Raw genomic sequence first — 18,847 nt, 5'->3', positions numbered from 1 at the left:
GGAAACTTATTATCATATATCACTAATTAATATATACTAATGAATAAAAGGGAAAAAAACAAAATCAAGGGCCGAGGATGGATCTCTTACCCAAAGTACAAAATTCTGGGGTCTACCCAACACTGCAAAAGCAAGCAAGCAAATAAATAGATGAGCTTTGTAAATGTGAGCCCCATACAACACAAACTCCACTCACAGTGAATTGCTTGAAGAGAGGTTGAGGGACTCTTGTCAACCACCAGTTAAAGGGTCTTAGGGAGGAAGGAGATGTGGCAGGAAGGTCTCTGGGTGCAGTAGGCACCTCTGGCTTTGCATTATCAGTCACTCACTGGTCTCTCCAATGGTTCCACATGGTGGGAGAAAGGATCAGAGACAGATGACTCTCAAGTTAGACAACGCCATGCCCTTTGGAAGGGAACTTTCCAGAATCAGTTTTCTTACTGTTAAAATATTCACGATCAATGTGTGAGAACCTAGAAACTACTTCTTAACTTCTTGATGTGTTCATGTGACAAATGGCTGCCAGGATTTGACACCACAAATGCTATTAATACACATTTCCTGTTACCAACATATTCATTTAGCACCTCTTGGGAACTGCATAATTTCCTGACCACCCCAAGGTAGACCTCTTTTGAAGATAGGCAGTCAAGACAGGCAGCCATGAGATATCGTCTAATAATGCTCTACCTTTGGACACTGGATATACCTCTATGCACTTATCAGAAACATTATTCAAATTGGTTAGAAAATATTTGATATTTCCAAACTTTACAGACATTTGTAAAAATAGCTCTTCACATTCTTAGATTTATGATCATTGGTTGTTTTATTTTAAAAATTTTACATTTATGTACTGTGGTGTTGGGGATCAAGCCTAGGGTCTTACACATGCCCGGCAAGTACTCTGTCACTGAATTATATCCAGTCCTATTTCTTCTGTTCTTAAAGTCGTGATATCTTTATAATGGGTTGACTCTTGTCATATTTCAATCTGACCTTAGTTATCAGCAAAATATGGTAGAAGGAGCTAGGTTAAGTGCCAGATGAGACTGGTTTGATCCTGACTCCCCTACTTGCTAGACACAGGGTACTAAGTAAATCGCTAACCTCAGAGCTCCTTTATACTCATTCACAGAATGAGTCTGATGAGCATTCTTACCTCTGTGGCTTAAAATGGGCCACTAAGAGCAAAGCGTTCAGTGAGACATTCCTTTCTTACCTCCGGAGGCCTTGACCTGCTGTCCTAAATAGTTAATTTTTTCCATATCTGTGGTTTAAGGTTTGGTATGATAAGTCAGGGACACCATTAGGCCCTTACTTGCATTGTATCATTTAGTCCGGTTAGAGACCCCATGAAGGTACACCCTCATTTTACACATAAAAGTATGAATAAAGGTCTTGCCCAGTGTCACATACCCAGAAAGTGACAGAGCTAGAACCCAGAGTGATATAGTCACCCTCTTCCCAGATGCCCACACTCTGCCACATCTCTACTTCTTCCCTTTCTCTCTCCTGATCTAGTATCTTTCCTAGTTTCTTCATATAAGCAACTGCTACACACCCATTTTCCTCTGTGGCCAGCATGGTACCTACCCATAGGTATCATCCCAGCCCAGAGTAGGATATATGTTTCTAGCACTAAGTCATAAGCTATGGTGCATTCTTCACAACTGCACTCCAGCCGATGCTACAGGACCCTCTGATAAGGGCCTCTGGTATGTTTTACACCATTGAAATGTATCTATACCCGCCCCCAATATCCCTGCTCCTACAGGGGAGAAGCAATTGAACATTTCTCACCTGTGTAACTATGTTGAAACCACGGCTTGCTTACCCGTGATGTCTCCTATTCCTTTCTTCATGTGACCAGAGCTGTGGTAGGTATTGCTCCATTGCCATAGTGTTAGCTGTCAACTTGACTCAATCCCAGTCACCTACAAAGAGAGAAATTCAACTAAAGAATTGCCCAGGTCCAATTGGCCTGAGACCATGTCTGTGAGGCATTTCCCTAGTTGTTATTTGATGTAAGAGGGCTCAGCCCACTGTGAGTGGTACCACCCAAGGGCAGGCGGGCCTAGGCTATGTAACAAAGGTAGCTGAGGGGCTAGGGATGTGGCTCCACAATTGAGAGCACTGGCTGCTCTTACAGAGAATCCAACTTGAGCTGCTAGAGTCTATGTAGTACATCACGACCACTCACAGCTCCAGCTCTAGGAGATCTGACACCTTCTTCTGGCCTCCTGGAGCATCAGACATAAATATAGCACACATAGGCAAATGCTCACATACAATAAAAACAAATACATACATGTTTTAATTAGAAAAGGGTAAGAGCAAACAGAACAAGTGAGCCAGGAAGCAGTGGTTCTCACCTTGTGGATCATAACCCCTAAGCCGATAAAGTGACCCTTTCACAAGGGTCACCAAGACCATGGGAAAACACAGATGTTTATATTATGATTCATAACCCTAGAAAAATTACAGTTATGAAATAACAATGAAAATAATTTTATGGTTGGGGGTCACAACCACATGAGGAACTGTGTAGAAGGTCGTAGCATTAAGAAGGTTGAGAGCCACTGATCTATGGTCTCTGCTTCAGTTCCTGCCTCCAGGTTCCTGCCTTGAGCTCTTGCTCTGGCCTCCCTCAACAGTGATGTGGAAGCAAAGCCCAATATCCCTCCCTCCTCCAAGTCACTTCTGGACACCGTTTTATCACAGCAACCGAAACCAAGCCAGGGCACCCTCTTGAGCTATTTATTTATTTTCAGCAAATTCCCCTGTCTTACAATTTCTGAGGAGTTTGGGGGCAAATGAGACCATTTAAATCTGTGTCAGTCACAAGAATTCTTTATCAACAGTTGGTGGCTTCTAACCCACCTCCAAGGGACTCTCGTCTGTTTTACAGCAGTCACCTAGGAGCCTCAGGTGGTCAGAATGCCTGGGGATTTGCACCAGGACAGGCTTCGTAATGTTCTTTGAGCCAGGATGTGTTTGCACGTCTGAGCACAAACTCTGCTTTTGCACATTAAGTTCTGTTCAATTCATGTTACAAGCATTTGTTGACTCTGACTGGATGCAAAGCAAGCCTACCTCTTGGTGATGTTTGAGGTTCTCACTGGTTTTAGTCTCCTCTGTATTTCCTATGGGTGAGGATTGGATCGGTGAATTCATACCACATCATGAACGCGACCTCAAATGACCCGAAGCTGCAGCAGGTCCCAGGCAGGCTGGGGCTGCCTTTGTTTAATTACCAAGTTCTCTAGGAGATGAGTCAGTGGATTCCCTACCTATGGGCTCAAGGCCCATACATAAAAATGATGAATTCCGTAACACAATTACCAAACTGAGATATGTGGTTATCATTTCATTTCCTCTGTAATTGTGCTAATAATGTGGGTTTTTTTTCCTGAAAAGTAATTTTTCAGATTAACTTCTATGACACTTTATAAAGTACAGTCACCTTCTCTCTAGCTCTGACTGAGTCCTAGTTTTTCTGCGGTTTCATTGAGAACCCATATGCATTTCTATTGACTTAAAGGCTAATGTTTTTCCCAATTTTTAACGCAGTGACCTTGGCACGAGCTCTTTACTCTGGCAATAGGATAGATTATATAAGCAATGCTTTGATTTGTGCCCATTCCCATTTACTCATAAACTCACAAAACATTATTTCTCTGTAGAACAGAGCAGTAAATGCTCTCAGACCTGTAGTTAGTACTGAAACAGTTTCCCCTTGGGCAAAGCTTGTACGAAGTCCAGACGTGCATCAAGGAGGAGGAAGGTGGTTGCCATGGTAAAGGGAAAAAAGAATTATGGGGGCAGGTGTATCTGCCTATTCTACCTTGGAAGGCTGGAAAGGGTTTCCCAGAAGACCTGCCATTCCAGCTGGCTCAAGTCAGAGTAGACAGTGGGTAAGCGGGCACAGCGAGCCGGACTCCCGATAGGAGAAGGACAAGCAGGGTGGTGAAGGTGGAGAGTGTGACCATGCAGCCCATGCCAGCCTGGGCCTTTGAATAAACAGAGATAACTGAAAATAAGCCGTCATCGTCAAAGCAGAGTTCAAGAAAAAGCCTGGCAGGAGACAGGTGCCGCGTTCTCCTCATGGTCTTCTTTGCCATCTCTCATAGTTCGTTTTCCAAATCTCTCTCACTAAAGGCCACACATGGCAGCTGCTCCCCAAATCCCTTTTCTTCCATACTGCCAAACCTCCAAAGCATCTTCCAGCCCCGCCTGTGTATGCCCGTTTCCTCCCCTCTCTCCGTTTTTAAAGCTATGCTTATTCTTCCGTCCCTGGCCCTCTGTTCTTGTCTTCTAAGGCAAAGCTGTCTAGCTCAGTGTCTTCGGTCTATTTCCCATGTACTACACTCATCTCTGTTACAAAGGTCTTGGAGTCAATTAGACAATCCAGAGCCTTAATGAGCTAGAAGTGCCAAGGACTCCCTTATGTCTAGAATGTTTGGTTCTGTATTTGAAAAGGAACATGTACTAATTGTTTGCGAATCTTTAAATTGAAGAAAGAAAATCAACAAACTATTGCACACAGACAATGAAGGGGGGCAGTGGGAGAGGAAACTGCCAGGCAGAAACAAGAGGCATTCACTGCGTGCCAGGCAGTGCCTGGCATTGAAGGCCAGGCTGGGAAATCTGCAACTCATTCCCGAGCCTGGAGTAACCATGGCAAATTAGTGCCTGGGTGACAGATGTATTTGGCTCGTACTTTTAAGGAAGCTGCCTGTAAGAGCAATGCATTTAAATGTGTTGGAAGGAGGAAGATATGCACAGTAGGAAAACCAGTAAGGAAGCTGACACTGTTGAGAAGTGTCCAAGAGTCATCTCGGTGACATCTGTGGGTATCAGAAAGGCCTGTGTGGACCATCTTAAATGCTTAAATCAGGTGTCTATGTGAAGAGTATGCAAAGGTTGGGACAGCACCTCCTGCCACTGTCCTCAGCAGCCAACATGACTCTTAGGGTGAGACTCCTCATGGTCTCTTCCCCATCGATCCTTGTAACTGTTCTATGATCCTCTTGGACTCCTCGGCCATTTCCTTAGCTTCACATCTGTGTCATGGAAACCGCTAAAGATATTCAATTAATTGAATTACCCTAAAGTCTCATCAGTCAGAACAACTGGCACAAGGGGCCCCGGGCTGGGCAGGCAGTAGAATGAAGATACCACAGTAGTCAATGTTCCTCCAGTTGGCAGGATCAAAGGGGTGAGGAAGGTAGCTTCTATCTTGGACCAAAACATCACTGAGTACCACTCTTCGCTATGGTGTAGATAATACTATAACTTCAGCCACAGCTCTTCCCTTCTCCATGCCTGAGTTTCTTCATCATCCCAAGAAAGACAAAGTTCCTGCATGTTAGAACTGAACTTTCTTTGGAACTACTAGTCATAGTAGTTAACATGAAGTTTCACTTTGTGTCACCTCTGTTTCGCTATGATACCTTACCTGAGTACATGCTGTTCAACAAATCAAATTTATACCCATTTGATTTGTTCCTTACAATAACCTCTCAAAGTAGACAAGACAGATACCGTTCCCTCCATTCCCCTGAGAGCTAGAATAGTCACATGACCTACTTATGGTTGTTAAGGAACAAAGCCAGAATGTGAATCCTCATGTTCCAGAGTTCCTCAACTCTGATGTGCTTTCCTCTTGCTGCCTCTGAGGGTTTGGGTGCATTGTTCTCACCAAAACCATTGTGCCCAGATCTGCTGTAGATACCAACATTTCTTCCTGCTCTTTCTAGTCATGTCTTTTTGTGTCCTTCTCTACTTGTCTAACTGACCTGGACATCTCTGTCCAGCATGTATTAACAGAGAACATAGCTGTCCAAGTACCAGGGCCTCACTGGCATGGGTCCTTCCTGAATCGCAGGCAAGCACTTCATCACGGTCACAACCTTCACCTCAGCTGGAAATATTGGAGAGGACGGGACCCTGAGCTGCACGTTTGAACCTGACATCAAACTCAATGGCATCGTCATCCAGTGGCTGAAGGAAGGCATCAAAGGTTTGGTCCATGAGTTCAAAGAGGGCAAAGACGACCTCTCACAGCAGCACGAGATGTTTCGAGGCCGGACAGCAGTGTTTGCAGATCAAGTGGTTGTTGGCAATGCTTCCCTGAGACTGAAAAATGTGCAGCTCACTGATGCTGGCACCTACACATGTTATATCCACACCTCAAAAGGCAAAGGGAATGCTAACCTTGAGTATAAGACTGGAGGTGAGTTGCATCCGGGGGTGGGGGGAAGCTCAAAGATATCTGAGAATATCTGAGGGCATGAGTTATTGATAAAAATATTATGGTGTGCTCATAAATGACCAATATCAGACCAAAACTATCAGTTCTGTTAGTGGTCATCTTATTGTTACTCAAGACCATACCGTAGGGACCTGCAATAGTGTCTTACCATCTTTGAATTTCCGGGTGTATTCTTAAAGACACAGTCTCTTTTTGTGTCTCTCTCTCTCACTGGATCTCTGTGTCTGTCTCTCTGTCTCTGTCTCTCTCTCTCACTGGATCTCTCTATTTCTCTGTCTCTCTCACTGGGTCTCTCTCTCACTGGATCTCTCTCTATATCTCTGTCTGTCTCTGTCTCTCACTGGATCTCTCTATTTCTCTGTCTCTCTCACTGGGTCTCTCTCTGTCTCTCTCTCACTGGATCTCTCTCTATCCCTCTGTCTGTCTCTCTGTCTCTCTGTCTCTGTATCTCTCTCTCTCCTTCCCTCCCTCCCTCCATCGATCCCTCCTCTAGGATATAGAGGATCCTCTCTATGAAGCCCTAGTTGGCCTGCAACTCACTATGTAGACCAGGTTAGCTGTCAAAGTCACAGAGACCTGCCTACCTCTGCCTCCCAACCACTGGGATGAAAGGCACGGAGCACCACCCCTAGCTAATGAACGTGGTCTTTCTAAAGTAGGCCCTACCATTGCTAAATAGGGAAAGCCCACAATCCATCCCAGAATATTTCTATACTAATTAGGCCCAAGCCCGCATCTGAAATGAGTCCCTCCAGAGACTCCTGACAAGGAGAGCATTTTAGAAGAGATCCAAAAAGAACCAACCAAACAAATGCTGTCGTAGAAACTCAGTAATATGGCCCCAGTGAAGCCCATACCTTTGTATCAACACTGTCTAGTAGAGGTTTTCTGAAAGTATATATGAGGGATTTGGGTAGATGCAAGGAAGCATATGAAGACGGTTAATAAATGAAAGTGATTGCCCCTCCTTCACAGTGCTTCTAGTACAGTGCTTGCAGAGTCAAAGGTCTGTGCAGGGGTACCAATTACTAAGCATAACAAAGAATAAGGGAAGTAGAAATGAAACAGTTGAGGGGTTCCAGAAAGAGAAAGAACACACCCCAATGAGAGAAGGGGCAAGAAGCCCTCGTGGAGAAGGTTGAAGGATGGCAAAAACTAGCCTGTGCCACCCCGATCTAAACTAGTCTTTGTACAGCTTCCTCGAACACCTCCTGGGTATATGTAATTCTACACAGCATAGCCGGAGAGTCAGAACACTCTCTGAACCTCATCTTCTTCATCTTGAGATGGAGATTAGTGGGGAAACGTGAGATGGTCAGACCAACAAAGCAAGCATCAGTGAAAAGGTTAAAACATTGGCACAGAGAATACAGTACTAAATTATGGCTCAGGGTTTAAAATACACATTCACATGCTCACAAGGAGGGAGATGAAACAAACTCTATTCAGACAGAAATCCCAAGCAATTTACTTCTCTCTTCCCTTCTCCAGGAGGTGGAGGTGACACTTAGCACTCCTACTCTGCCTTGTCAGGATATGTTGGAGTAAGTGAAGTCACCTTTCAAAGACACCTAACAAATGCTCCCTCCCGTCATCAGCAATTGTGTGTAGAGAGCATATACCTCCTAGCATGCCATGTTGATGGGGAAGCTTTTCCCGACACTGTCTTCCTCTGCAATGCTAACCATGAGAAGAACATGTAAATCCCAGTAGAAAGGCGCCCTACACGATACCTAACCAGGTACTCAAAACTGTGAGAGCCATAAGGAGCATGGAAAGACTGAGAAAATCTCACAGTCCGTAAGACCCCGAGGCGACACAATTACTGAAAACATAGAGACCACATTCTGGAACAGCAACAGGAAAAGCAATGCCAATGGGTAAAAAAACAAATAAAGCCTGGAGTGTAGTTAACAGAAAAGCTGGTTTCTCAGTTTTGAGATACAATGACCGTTTAACATGCCACATTAGAGGAAATAGACCGGAAAGTCTACAGGAATTCTCTCTTGCAGAACTCTGTCTTTGGAACTTTTATGTAAATCTAAAGTTGTTCACGTAATGAAATCTCTTTGTATGTTAACTTTTTAAAAAAAAATTAACATCCAAGAGCCAGGGAAGATGGCTCAGTGCTTAAGAGCACTAGCTCTTCTTCCAGCCCAGCATGTACAAGCAGCTCACAGCCATCTGTAATGCCAGCTCCAGGGGATTCCGGCCTCTACGAGCACGCCATGCATGCGGTGCACACACACATGCAGGAGAAAACTCAAATACATAAAATAAAAATAAACACACCTCTTTAAAGAACTTAGTCCAATAAAATAATTCTAAAATTTTAAAGTTGTAGCATAGATATAATCACAGATAGCCATTGGATTATTGGGAGCACCAAATGATTTTAATACCTGGCTTACACTTCTAGCACAAAGTACAGGTTCGAGACTCGTTTTCCGCATCCTCTCCTAAGAACCTGTTCCCTCCCAGCTCCAAGCATGTGCATCTCCTCTCCGCTGCTGTGTAACAGGCTTGCCGGGAGTGAGGTAAAGAGCAGGATGTGGTGGCATGTGTCTGTATCCTCAGCGTGAGGCACTGAAGGGATCGGACGTTTCCTGTCGTCCTCCACTCTGTGAGGAGTTCAAGGCCAGCCTGGGTTATGTGAGACTGTGTCAGAAACAGACAAACAACAACACAGTAAAAATTCCCTTCAATTCTCACCCTGCACCAGCCCAACCCTGAGCAAAAAAGCAGCTAAATGGCCTAATAAGTTGCTGACTGGCAGGGGGCCTGGTGAGATGGCTCAGCAGGTAAAGGTGCTTGATGTTCAAAATTGTCAGCCACAGTTGGAACCCATGCGTCTTGGTTATTTTTCAGTTGCTCCAAAGAGACACTGTGACCAAGGCAACTGTAGGAAAAAAGGGTTTATTTGTGCCTTGTGGTTTCAGAGGGCGAGTCTATGACCATCGTGGTAGGGAATACGGCAGCAAGCAAGCAGGCATGGAGCTCGAGCAGTAGCTGAGAGTTTACATCTGATTCACAGGCATGAGGCAGAGAGAGAGAGAGACAGAGAGAGAGAGAGAGAGAGAGAGGGAGGGAGGGAGGGAGGGAGGAGGGGAGGAGAGAGAGAGAGAGAGAGAGAGGATGGGAGGATGGAGGGGAGGGAGGAGGGAAGGAGGAAGGGAGAGAGAAGAGAGCTTGAAATGGTACGAGCATTTGAAACCTCAACCTCGCCCCCAGTGACACATCTCCTCCAACAAAGTCCCACATTCTAGTCCTTCCCAAACAGTTCCACCAAGTATTCAAACATATGAGTAATGGAGGCCATTCCCATTCAAATGACCACATCACGTAAAGGTGGAAGGGGAGAACCAGCTCTCAAAAACTACCCTCCAGCTCTCAAAAACTACCCTCCAAGCTTCACAGGTATGCTGTGGCACATGTACCTTCAAGATCACCATCATCTCTATCATCACCATCATCACTGTCACCTCCACCATCATCATCATCACCATCACCACAACAATATTTTAAAACATTAATTGTGGACTGCCTTTCTGCCATAATAACACGCCCAGAGCCCTAACACCCTTTTGCAAGTGTTACTCTGCCTGAATAGAGGAGAGAGGAGATCTTCATTCCCAGGCCTTACTTTAATAAGTAGCATGTCTTAGAATACAACAAATAGCTACCATTCTATGCGTGGATATCAGAGCTAAAATCTCTACCCAAGCAAACTCCGAATCCCCACAGTGCCAAAGGCTGTGAATGAACCTTCTGGGGTGCAAGGTGGATGTTGTTTGTTCTTTCCTCTTACTCTTCCCTCTTTACCTCTAAACATGAGATCCAGAATCCTTCCAAGGTCCTGTTGTCCTAAGGAAAGAGACTCCTTCTTCTCTTGTTCCTCCTCCTCCTCCCCCTCCTCTCCCCCTCCATTTCCTCTTCCTCCTCTGCCTCCTCCTCTCCCCCTCCTCTTCCTTCTCTTCCTCTTCCTCCTCCTCCCCCTCCTCTTCCCCCTCCTCTTTTTTTCCCTCCTCCTCCTCCTTGTCTTTCTCCCCCTCCTCCCTTCCTCCTCCTTCCCCCCTTTTCTCTTCTTCCTCCTCCTCCCCCTCCTCTCCCCCTCCCTTTCCTCTTCCTCCTCTGCCTCCTCCTCTCCCCCTCCTCTTCCTTCTCTTCCTCTTCCTCCTCTTCCTCCTCCTCCTCCTCCTCCTCCTCCTCCCATGACCACTGAGCTCCTTTTACATGGAGAAGATAAATTATTGTAATGTTAATACATGAAATTCAGGTCCCTGGAGTTTGTGGTACTGGTCAGGGGTTATAATGCATAGTGAGGCTCTGAGAAAATTATTTCCGTCCACAACATTACTGTGGGGAATGTGCTGGATCACTTCAGTGATTGGAGTGATTGATCCACATTTTTAAGACCTAGCACTTTAGCTGGGTGGTAGTGATGCACTCCTTTAATCCCAGGACTCGGGAGGCAGAGCAAGCAGATCTCTGTGAGTTCAAGGCTAGCATGATCTACAGAGTGGGTTCCAGGACAATCAGAGCTATACAGAGAAACCCTGTCTCAAAAAAATCAAAACAACCAAACAAAAAATACCTAGCACTTCATGGCTTTTTTTTTTTTGCAATAAGGTAAATGTTTTATGGTTTGGCTTACTAACAAGGACTTACTTTGTACAGTGAGGTAATAGGTAATATAAGCATAAACTTTCAGTTACTATCATTATACTTCACTAATCCTGTATCCTGTGCTAAAGATGAACAGTGTTGTACTGAAGCAAGAGTAAGATAACTTCATGGCTTTTTTGTTTAATCTCTCTCTCCCTGTCTCTTTTGAACTTTGACCCTGCAGCCTTCAGTATGCCAGAGATTAATGTGGACTATAATGCCAGTTCGGAGAGTCTACGCTGTGAGGCTCCTCGGTGGTTCCCCCAGCCCACAGTGGCCTGGGCATCTCAAGTTGACCAAGGAGCCAACTTCTCAGAAGTCTCCAACACTAGCTTCGAGTTGAACTCTGAGAATGTGACCATGAAGGTCGTATCTGTGCTCTACAATGTCACAATCAACAACACATACTCCTGTATGATCGAAAACGATATTGCCAAAGCCACAGGGGACATCAAAGTGACAGGTGGGTCTTCTGAGGCTTCTCAAGCTGCTGGAGATGAAACCCAAGATCTGGGGGATACTAGTCAACTTCTCTATTCCTAAACACACCTGCATATCTCTCCGTGTTTTCCACATGTACCAATGGAAAGAAAATAATATGTCAACTAAAACTGAGTTTATCTAATACACACCAGGTTACAAAAATCTCTAGTCTTCTAGATCATCTAGGGCAGTGCTTCTCAACCTGTGGGTCACGACCCTTTGGAGGAATCAAACAATCCTTTCACAGGAGATACATATCAGATATCCTGTATATCAGATTTGATATTATGATTCATAGCAGACAAGATTATAACTACAAAGTAGCAACAAAATAATTTTATGGTCGGGAGTGACTACAACATGAGGAATTATATTAAAGGGTTACAGTATTAGAATGCTAACACTACTGTACTAAGATTTTGATCATACTTCTAGTTGGCACTGATTTTTGTAATCAAAGCCTAACACTGCACAATATTTATAGCATATTGGCTAAAAATGGTGACTGAGCCTAGCATGGTGATGCACATCTTTAATCCCAGCCCTGGGAAGGCAAGTGGATCTCCATGAGTTTGAGGCTAGCCTGATCTACAAAGTGAGTTCCAGGTTAGCCAGACCCTATCTCAACTTCCTCCAAAAAGGAATTGACTGACTTAATCTCACATGCCTCCCCTTGGTTTGGTTTTGTTTTTTGTTTTTTTGTTTTGTTTTTGGAGAGGTTTAGGAATCAAGGGTTCTTTCTTCCTGACTCAGTGGGAATACTTTGGTGTAGTGTAGAGAAGTGATGATTATTTGACAAGTGGGACATACTTAAACTGATACACTACATCCTAGGTTCTTCCAACATCACTAGATCCCAACTTGCTCTTGAGAAGGTTTTGAATCTGAATTTGAATCCGAAGATCAAAGATCTGCCCTATGACTCGGTCTTACTCAGCATCATGGGACTAGATGCTGATCTCACCAATGTTGACCAAGACTGACCACTATCGAGGAAAATCCGAAAAGCTTAGACTGAAGTAGCCTCTATGCAGCCTGTCTTAGCCCCCGTTCACCTGCATGAAGTGCTTTAGTGCATGGCGAACCTAGGAGGAAGCCAGTTCCAAGAGCCAGACTCAGCTGGACTTCCAGGGCGGTGGCCCCTTATGTTTTATTGAATCCTCTCCTCAGAGGGTGAAGTTTGCCAAGAGAGTTCCTGTCAATATCAAGTCTAGAGCAATGCAAGTGTGGTGTGTGTGTGTGTGTGTGTGTGTGTGTGTGTGTGTGTGTGTGTGTGTATCTTATACATTTGTACATTTTCAGTTCCTGACAGAGGATGGCTGAGTTTAACTGAATAAATCATATTTATAACATCTTACATTTTTTTTAAAATTATATTTATGAAAGTTAATCTATGGAATGGCAGAAATATCTAATAAGGTGTTAATACTCAAGATATATACAGAAATTTTATAACTTAACAAAAAATTAAACAGCTGAAATGTAAAGGTTTCGGTTTTGGGGGCTAGACAGTCAGACCCAGGGCCTGCGAATGCTAGGCAAGCAGGTCTACCACAGGATCACATCTCCAGCCACAGAGAGCTGGATTCTTGTTGCCTTTCTCCGTTTTCCATATGTGTGCCTTTTCACTTTGATGGGTATATGGCATACATGTCCTTCGTGTGCTTGTCCTTTTTCATACGCTCACCAATCCTCCCTACTGTGTTAATATGGGACCTCTAAGTGAGAGTTAATTGTGACTAGAGTAGCCGAGTAGGGAAGAAGAATTCGAGTTAGGTTATAAACATGGAGACAATGAGGGATTAAGAAGCCTTAGAGTCAGGAGCCTGCGGCAGTGGTCCTAGGGAGGATTGGTGAGCGTATGAAAAAGGAAAGAGAAAAAAATCAAAAGTTGCTTGAATAAAAACAAGCAAACAAAGAAATTTATGGATCTTGATACAGCAAATATAAACGTCGAGAAAAATAACAATCAAAATGGGTTTAATGTCACTACCCAGGATGCCTAGGAACCTGGGTTGGATGTCACTCACTACCCAGGATGCCTAGGAACCTGATACCGGTAGCAACAAGACAGGGACACAGAAGCAACAGAAGAGAGTGGACGATGGTGCTTTAGAGATGTTGCTCTTCAAATGCCCACTGCTTGACACATTATCCATCACATGTAGGCCTGGGAGGCTGCGGCCCTAGTCCATATATTTCATTCTATGAGATGGGATCCCTGGGTGTATAACCTTTCAGTGTTCATTTTCCTGTGGGGCTTGGGTGGGTCTACTATATCTGCTGTTTGCAGCTAACACATACTGAGTGGCTGTATGCCAGGCACTGTTCTACGTCACTCATGAGTTCTCATAAGAACCCTGTGAGGGAGGCCATTCTTGTCTTAGCTATTTTTTTATAGAGGAAAAAGAATGGAGCAAATGTGTATTGAGTTACTTATTGAAATCACACACCTAATGAGTGACAGAGCTGAAATAGTGACATGAAATTGGATTGTCTGGGGGAAAAGAGAAGCTGAAATTGATCATTCTGTACATTTTATAGAGGCCTGATGAAATCTGATAGCACAAGCCTGCAAACACCACTGCCTAGGGAACACATATGTCCAAAATCAAGGAACTGTTTCGGATCGTTGCTTAGTTTCATTTTCATATAGTAACCATAGGAACATGGTGAAGCTTTCCTATTGGCTGCATCCTCACTGAGATGGCCATAGAATGAACTTTGCTCCATAGACCAGGAAGCCTATGAAGGGCAGAAGGAGCAGAGGAACAAAACTGCCCAATTGGGGAACAAATTGCTCCATTTTTCAGATGCTCTATCCTAGTCACTGAAGCAGACATCAGCTTCTCTGTGACTCTGAACTTTTCTGTCTTTTCACAGATTCAGAGGTCAAAAGGCGTAGTCAGCTGGAGCTGCTGAACTCTGGGCCTTCTCCGTGTGTTTCTTCCGTCTCTGCCGCTGGCTGGGCACTCCTATCTCTCTCCTGTTGCCTGATGCTAAGATGAGGGGCCTTGGCCACACAAAAGCATACAAAGTTACTGGTACAACAGGTGAGGTAAAGCACAGAGAGCATGCTGGGTGGGTCACAGCTGGGGTCGTTCTTAGCAGCCCAGCCGTTTCTCCTGCCCTAGGCTAATTGTTATGAAACAGTCAAATAGCCTTCAACAGCAGCCACAGGAGGAAAATGCACTGATGTAAGGTCAGGGACACCGTCCTAGAGATGTGAAAGGCTTTTAGTGTCCAGCACTAACCAACAGCAGAGACCTGATCGGCAGATACGAAAACCAACTCCATACAATCCGATTATTTATGTAATTTCAAACGCCTATTTATTTGTTGAGTCATTAATGGATTCAAAATTGCCTTGTCAAAGAGTAAGAATGGTTTACCCCTGACTAATTACCCTGGACATCATTGTTATTCACAATGAGAAGCATGTAATCCCTGTGCAAACGACCTTTTCCCCACCAGCACCCTAGTCTGGCCACCTTGGGCCCTAGTGACTCACCCTCCTGCTGAGATGTGTTCCCAGGCTCCAATTACTGACCAACATTTCCTACTGACCCGACATTTCCATCTAAATATTCTACTGCAAGTAAAGTTTGCACGGAGCCGAGCTGTGAAGTTCTGGTCAGCTCCCACATGAGCGCTGAGGCTTCCTGAGGATCACAGGTCCAGTGTTTTTTTTGACAGTCCTCTGTCCTTCATGTCAGATGTTGTATGGACCCTACAGCATTCTCTCAGACTGGTCCATTTGTATCATGTTATATCCAAGCCGATACTAAGTTAAAATTTTGTATTTTATTATCGTATGTATGTGGGTGTTTTTGCCATATGTATGTTCATGTTCTACATGTGTGTTTGGTGTTCACGTAGACCAGAACTGAGTATCAGATTCTCTGGAATAGGAGGTGTAGGCAGTTTGAGGCGCCATGTGAGTAATGGGAACGGAACCTGAATCCTCTGGAAGAGCACCCAGGGCCCTTAACCACTAAGTGATCTCTTTAATCCACTCTAGTTCTAACACACACACACACACACACACACACACACACACACACACACACACGCACACACGCACGCACGCACACACCCCTCTTCTGACATTGCTCTCTCTCTTCTGGCCCTTCTGGGAAATTCATTCTACAGTAATTTATATCCATGTGTTCCTTTATCCTTTAAGGGAAATGCTTTTCAGCCTACGACCCCTTCCCTGAGGGCCCTGCAGCCTGCATTCACCTGATGTGAGGTTGGGTACATCTTGCCCACTCTGAGGCTCATGTTCCTTGCCCAGATCACTAAGATCCAGAGGTGGACAAGGCCTGTGCATTTGCTTCTCCTCATCCCTTCTCTTGTTTTCTAAGCTCCTGAGACAGTGTGGTGTGAGAAGTGGATTCTACGTAAGGGAACCTGCAGCTGCCATCATTTCTGACCCCTTGTTCCCCAAGGGACTGCGCCTTAGGGATTTCATGGGTAGAAAGAGGAGCTCTATTTCCTCCCTTGATTCCTGCTTACACTATAAATGAGTTTTTTTTTATAAGCAGCGACTAGATAATATGGCCTGTGGAGTATAGTTTATTTATCCTTTTTTCATATTCCCTTGGAGCAGCACCCTTCAGCTTTGTAAGAAGTCGTGTCATGCGTGTAAACGGCAATGTTCACACATGGTACATACAGAGTTGTATACACTCTCAGCTGCCACTTTGTTGTCTGTAGAAAATAACTTTCTCTATAGAAGAATCACTTTAAACCAAATAGATCTTCCTTCGAGGAGGTTTTTGGTTTGGTTTGGTTTTTGGTTTGGTTTGGTTTTTGGTTTGGTTTGGTTTTTGGTTCAGGTTTTTTTTGTTGTTGTTTTGTTTTGTTCTTCGCTAAGATTTCTAAAGTAAAGGGAGAGGCTGTTATTTCAGACACACACTGTTATTGGCCATGGCGCGTTAGGTGTCACACCCTCCTGTTAGGAATAGAGGCAGATGGTGTCTGCCGACCTCACCCCAGAAACCTGCCCATGTCTATTGCTCTGAGAACCCATTTCTCCCCTGAGACTGGAACTGCAGGCTCTTCTTTTAGTATAAAATGTAAGCCGTCACCTTCCCAGAGCAGACTACAGATCATGGACCGTGGGCCACAGGCCACAGTAGAACAGCAGAATACAGAAAAATAAGCTCATTTCGAAGCAGGAGATAAGATCACACAAAGGCTAGGGAAGGAAGACTCTGGGGTCTCGGTAAGCATCAGCCAAGTGCCTATCATGATGCCTTATTGTGTTCTTTCAGAATCCCAGGAATCTACAGAAATATTTTCCACAAGACATGACCTAGTTTTATATTTCTAGAAGAAAATGAACTCATGTCTGAAAGTCTGGAGTGAACAGACAGGAACAAGATGCAAAAGGAAAAACAAAAGCAACCCCCAGACGCCTTCGATAGGAACAAGACGGACCTAGAAAATAATTCAACCGGACTAGCGTGTAGTAATCGTGCCGTTAAAATGTGTGTCAGGGTGGGTGTTTTCCCATGTCTCAGGGACCTCTCCTTCCCCACCAGCCCCTGAGTGAGGATGGGCTGTTATGATGTCACTCTGAAAGTTCCTGAATGGCTTCCACTGCCATATCCTCCTTCTATATTCAGCACATTAAACCAGAGTGCACGCCGTGAAAAGCTGCTAATCAGCCGCCACTTCTCGACTTGGATGTGGCAGCATTTGAGTGACAGGCCCAGTGATTCACTTCTCATTAGGATGCTTTCAAAAGTGCTGGGGCATCTCCTCCCACCTGACAAATGCCAAACACATAGGGAGGGCGATCATAATTTTAGGACTAACAAAATAGTTGAGTGATGCTGATTTTTTCCAAATAGTTCAAGTAACTTCTCCCTTGGGCAAACAAATGCCCTGTTATTTCTCAGATGATGCTGATGTGTGAATTGGCTCCTCATCCTACTACGTGACCTTATATCATCATAAGGTTTGAAGTTTCTACTTTCTATCCTGCACAGAGAGCTGTAATCTCAGCTTCTATCCCCATAGTACTGGGAGTAAACCAGGATGATGTCCCCCTTCTTGTTCCCCATGTGACTGTTGGCAATGTAGAGACTGATTGTCCCAACTAAAGGAAGAGGGACAACAGGGTCTCTGGTGTCTAGAGGAAAGAGCTCAGAGATTATATTCAACATGTCCCACTGGTGAAGAATTTATCCAACTTCAATTGCCAACCACATCAAGGTCTGGAAATCCTGAATTGGGATAAGAAAGATCCAGAAAGTGAGTGAACAGCCCATTTGCTTCCTGATGGTGGGTATCTACTTATGTCTCTGGCTACTGTTCAGAGACCCAGGTCTCTGCATTGTGCGATATGCTTCAGTGAACCCACGTGAACCTCCATGGGATTGTCTTCAGCTCACTGTGCCTCTGAATTCCTCTCCCTTCATTCTGTGTCACACAGCAAGTTTGGCTTGAACGCTGCCTGAGTGCCATTTCAAGTTCTCTGCCTCTGGATTTTAGATCTCAAGACCATGGGTAAAACATTAGTTAAGGCAACAAAAGCAAATCTCCCTTGAAATATGCAGAGACTCGTGGGCTCTGAGGGTTCTGTTTGTTTTCAGACGCTAGAGATCAAACGTGGACTCTCATATGCTAAGTAAGTGCTCTGCCAATGAGTTACACCACACAGAGATCTTCTAAAAGAAAATAGGGCCATACTCTGAAATGAAGCCTTGAGGGATGCGGCTTGGATGGCAAAGAACACTTTTCACCAGCTCCCTCCTCACACTCATGTGTCAAGCACTGCCTCCCTGGACTTCAGATCACCGTTTCTGTACTACATTTTGCTACAGAAGGCTTGAGACCATTCAAGAGAATTATTAAATACACATCCTCTGAGCTGCTGTCTGCCTGGTCTGTCACCAAAGGTGACAACAGAGAGATGGATAAAAAAGAGAGGAAATGTTCTAAAGAGGAACACCTCCCACAGAGAACGGGCCTTCCACAAGGGTTAGCTGCATAAGTGGGAACGAGTGGGTCTGTATGGGCTGAGTGTCCAAGTCTAGGCACTCAAGAAAATCACTTCATGCTTATACCAGCCTTGCCTGTTTCTGTCAGGAAAAACAGTTATGGCTCTCGATTTGTGGTAGATAATTCAGGGGAACATACCTGGTTGGATGCACTAGTGTCACAAAAGATAACTCTGTGTGTGTGTGTGTGTGTGTGTGTGTGTGTGTGTGTGTGTGTGTGTGTGTAGAAGGAGTCTCTACGTAGCCCTGTCTATTCTGAAACTCTCTGTAGACCAAGTTGGCCTCAAACTCACAGAAATCCACCTACCTCCCCTTCCCGAGAGCTGGGATTAAAGGCATCACTACTCCCAGCAAGAAATCTCTTACTGCTGAGGAATTCTACAGAGGGAGAATTCCCAAGGAACCTTAG

At 44.6% G+C, this 18,847-nt stretch overlaps 1 protein-coding gene across 1 annotated transcript in view; it reads left to right on the top strand.

Moving 5' to 3' along the window:
• Vtcn1 (V-set domain containing T cell activation inhibitor 1) overlaps nucleotides 1-18,312 on the top strand; it is a 67,403-nt gene extending 49,091 nt beyond the window's left edge. The window contains exons 3-6 of the mRNA XM_032896679.1: nucleotides 5,891-6,238; nucleotides 11,127-11,405; nucleotides 14,309-14,478; nucleotides 16,705-18,312. Of these exons, the coding sequence (XP_032752570.1) occupies nucleotides 5,891-6,238; nucleotides 11,127-11,405; nucleotides 14,309-14,433 (752 nt within the window). The 3' untranslated portion in view covers nucleotides 14,434-14,478; nucleotides 16,705-18,312. The remainder of the gene's footprint in view (nucleotides 1-5,890; nucleotides 6,239-11,126; nucleotides 11,406-14,308; nucleotides 14,479-16,704) is intronic.
• Nucleotides 18,313-18,847: the final 535 nt, after the last annotated feature.

The sequence above is a fragment of the Rattus rattus genome, chromosome 3 (genome assembly GCF_011064425.1).
Source record: "Rattus rattus isolate New Zealand chromosome 3, Rrattus_CSIRO_v1, whole genome shotgun sequence".
In the NCBI taxonomy this organism is placed as follows: domain Eukaryota; kingdom Metazoa; phylum Chordata; class Mammalia; order Rodentia; family Muridae; genus Rattus; species Rattus rattus.
The sequence above is the reverse complement of the archived record's forward strand: the minus strand, read 5'-3'. Positions and strand labels throughout refer to the sequence as shown.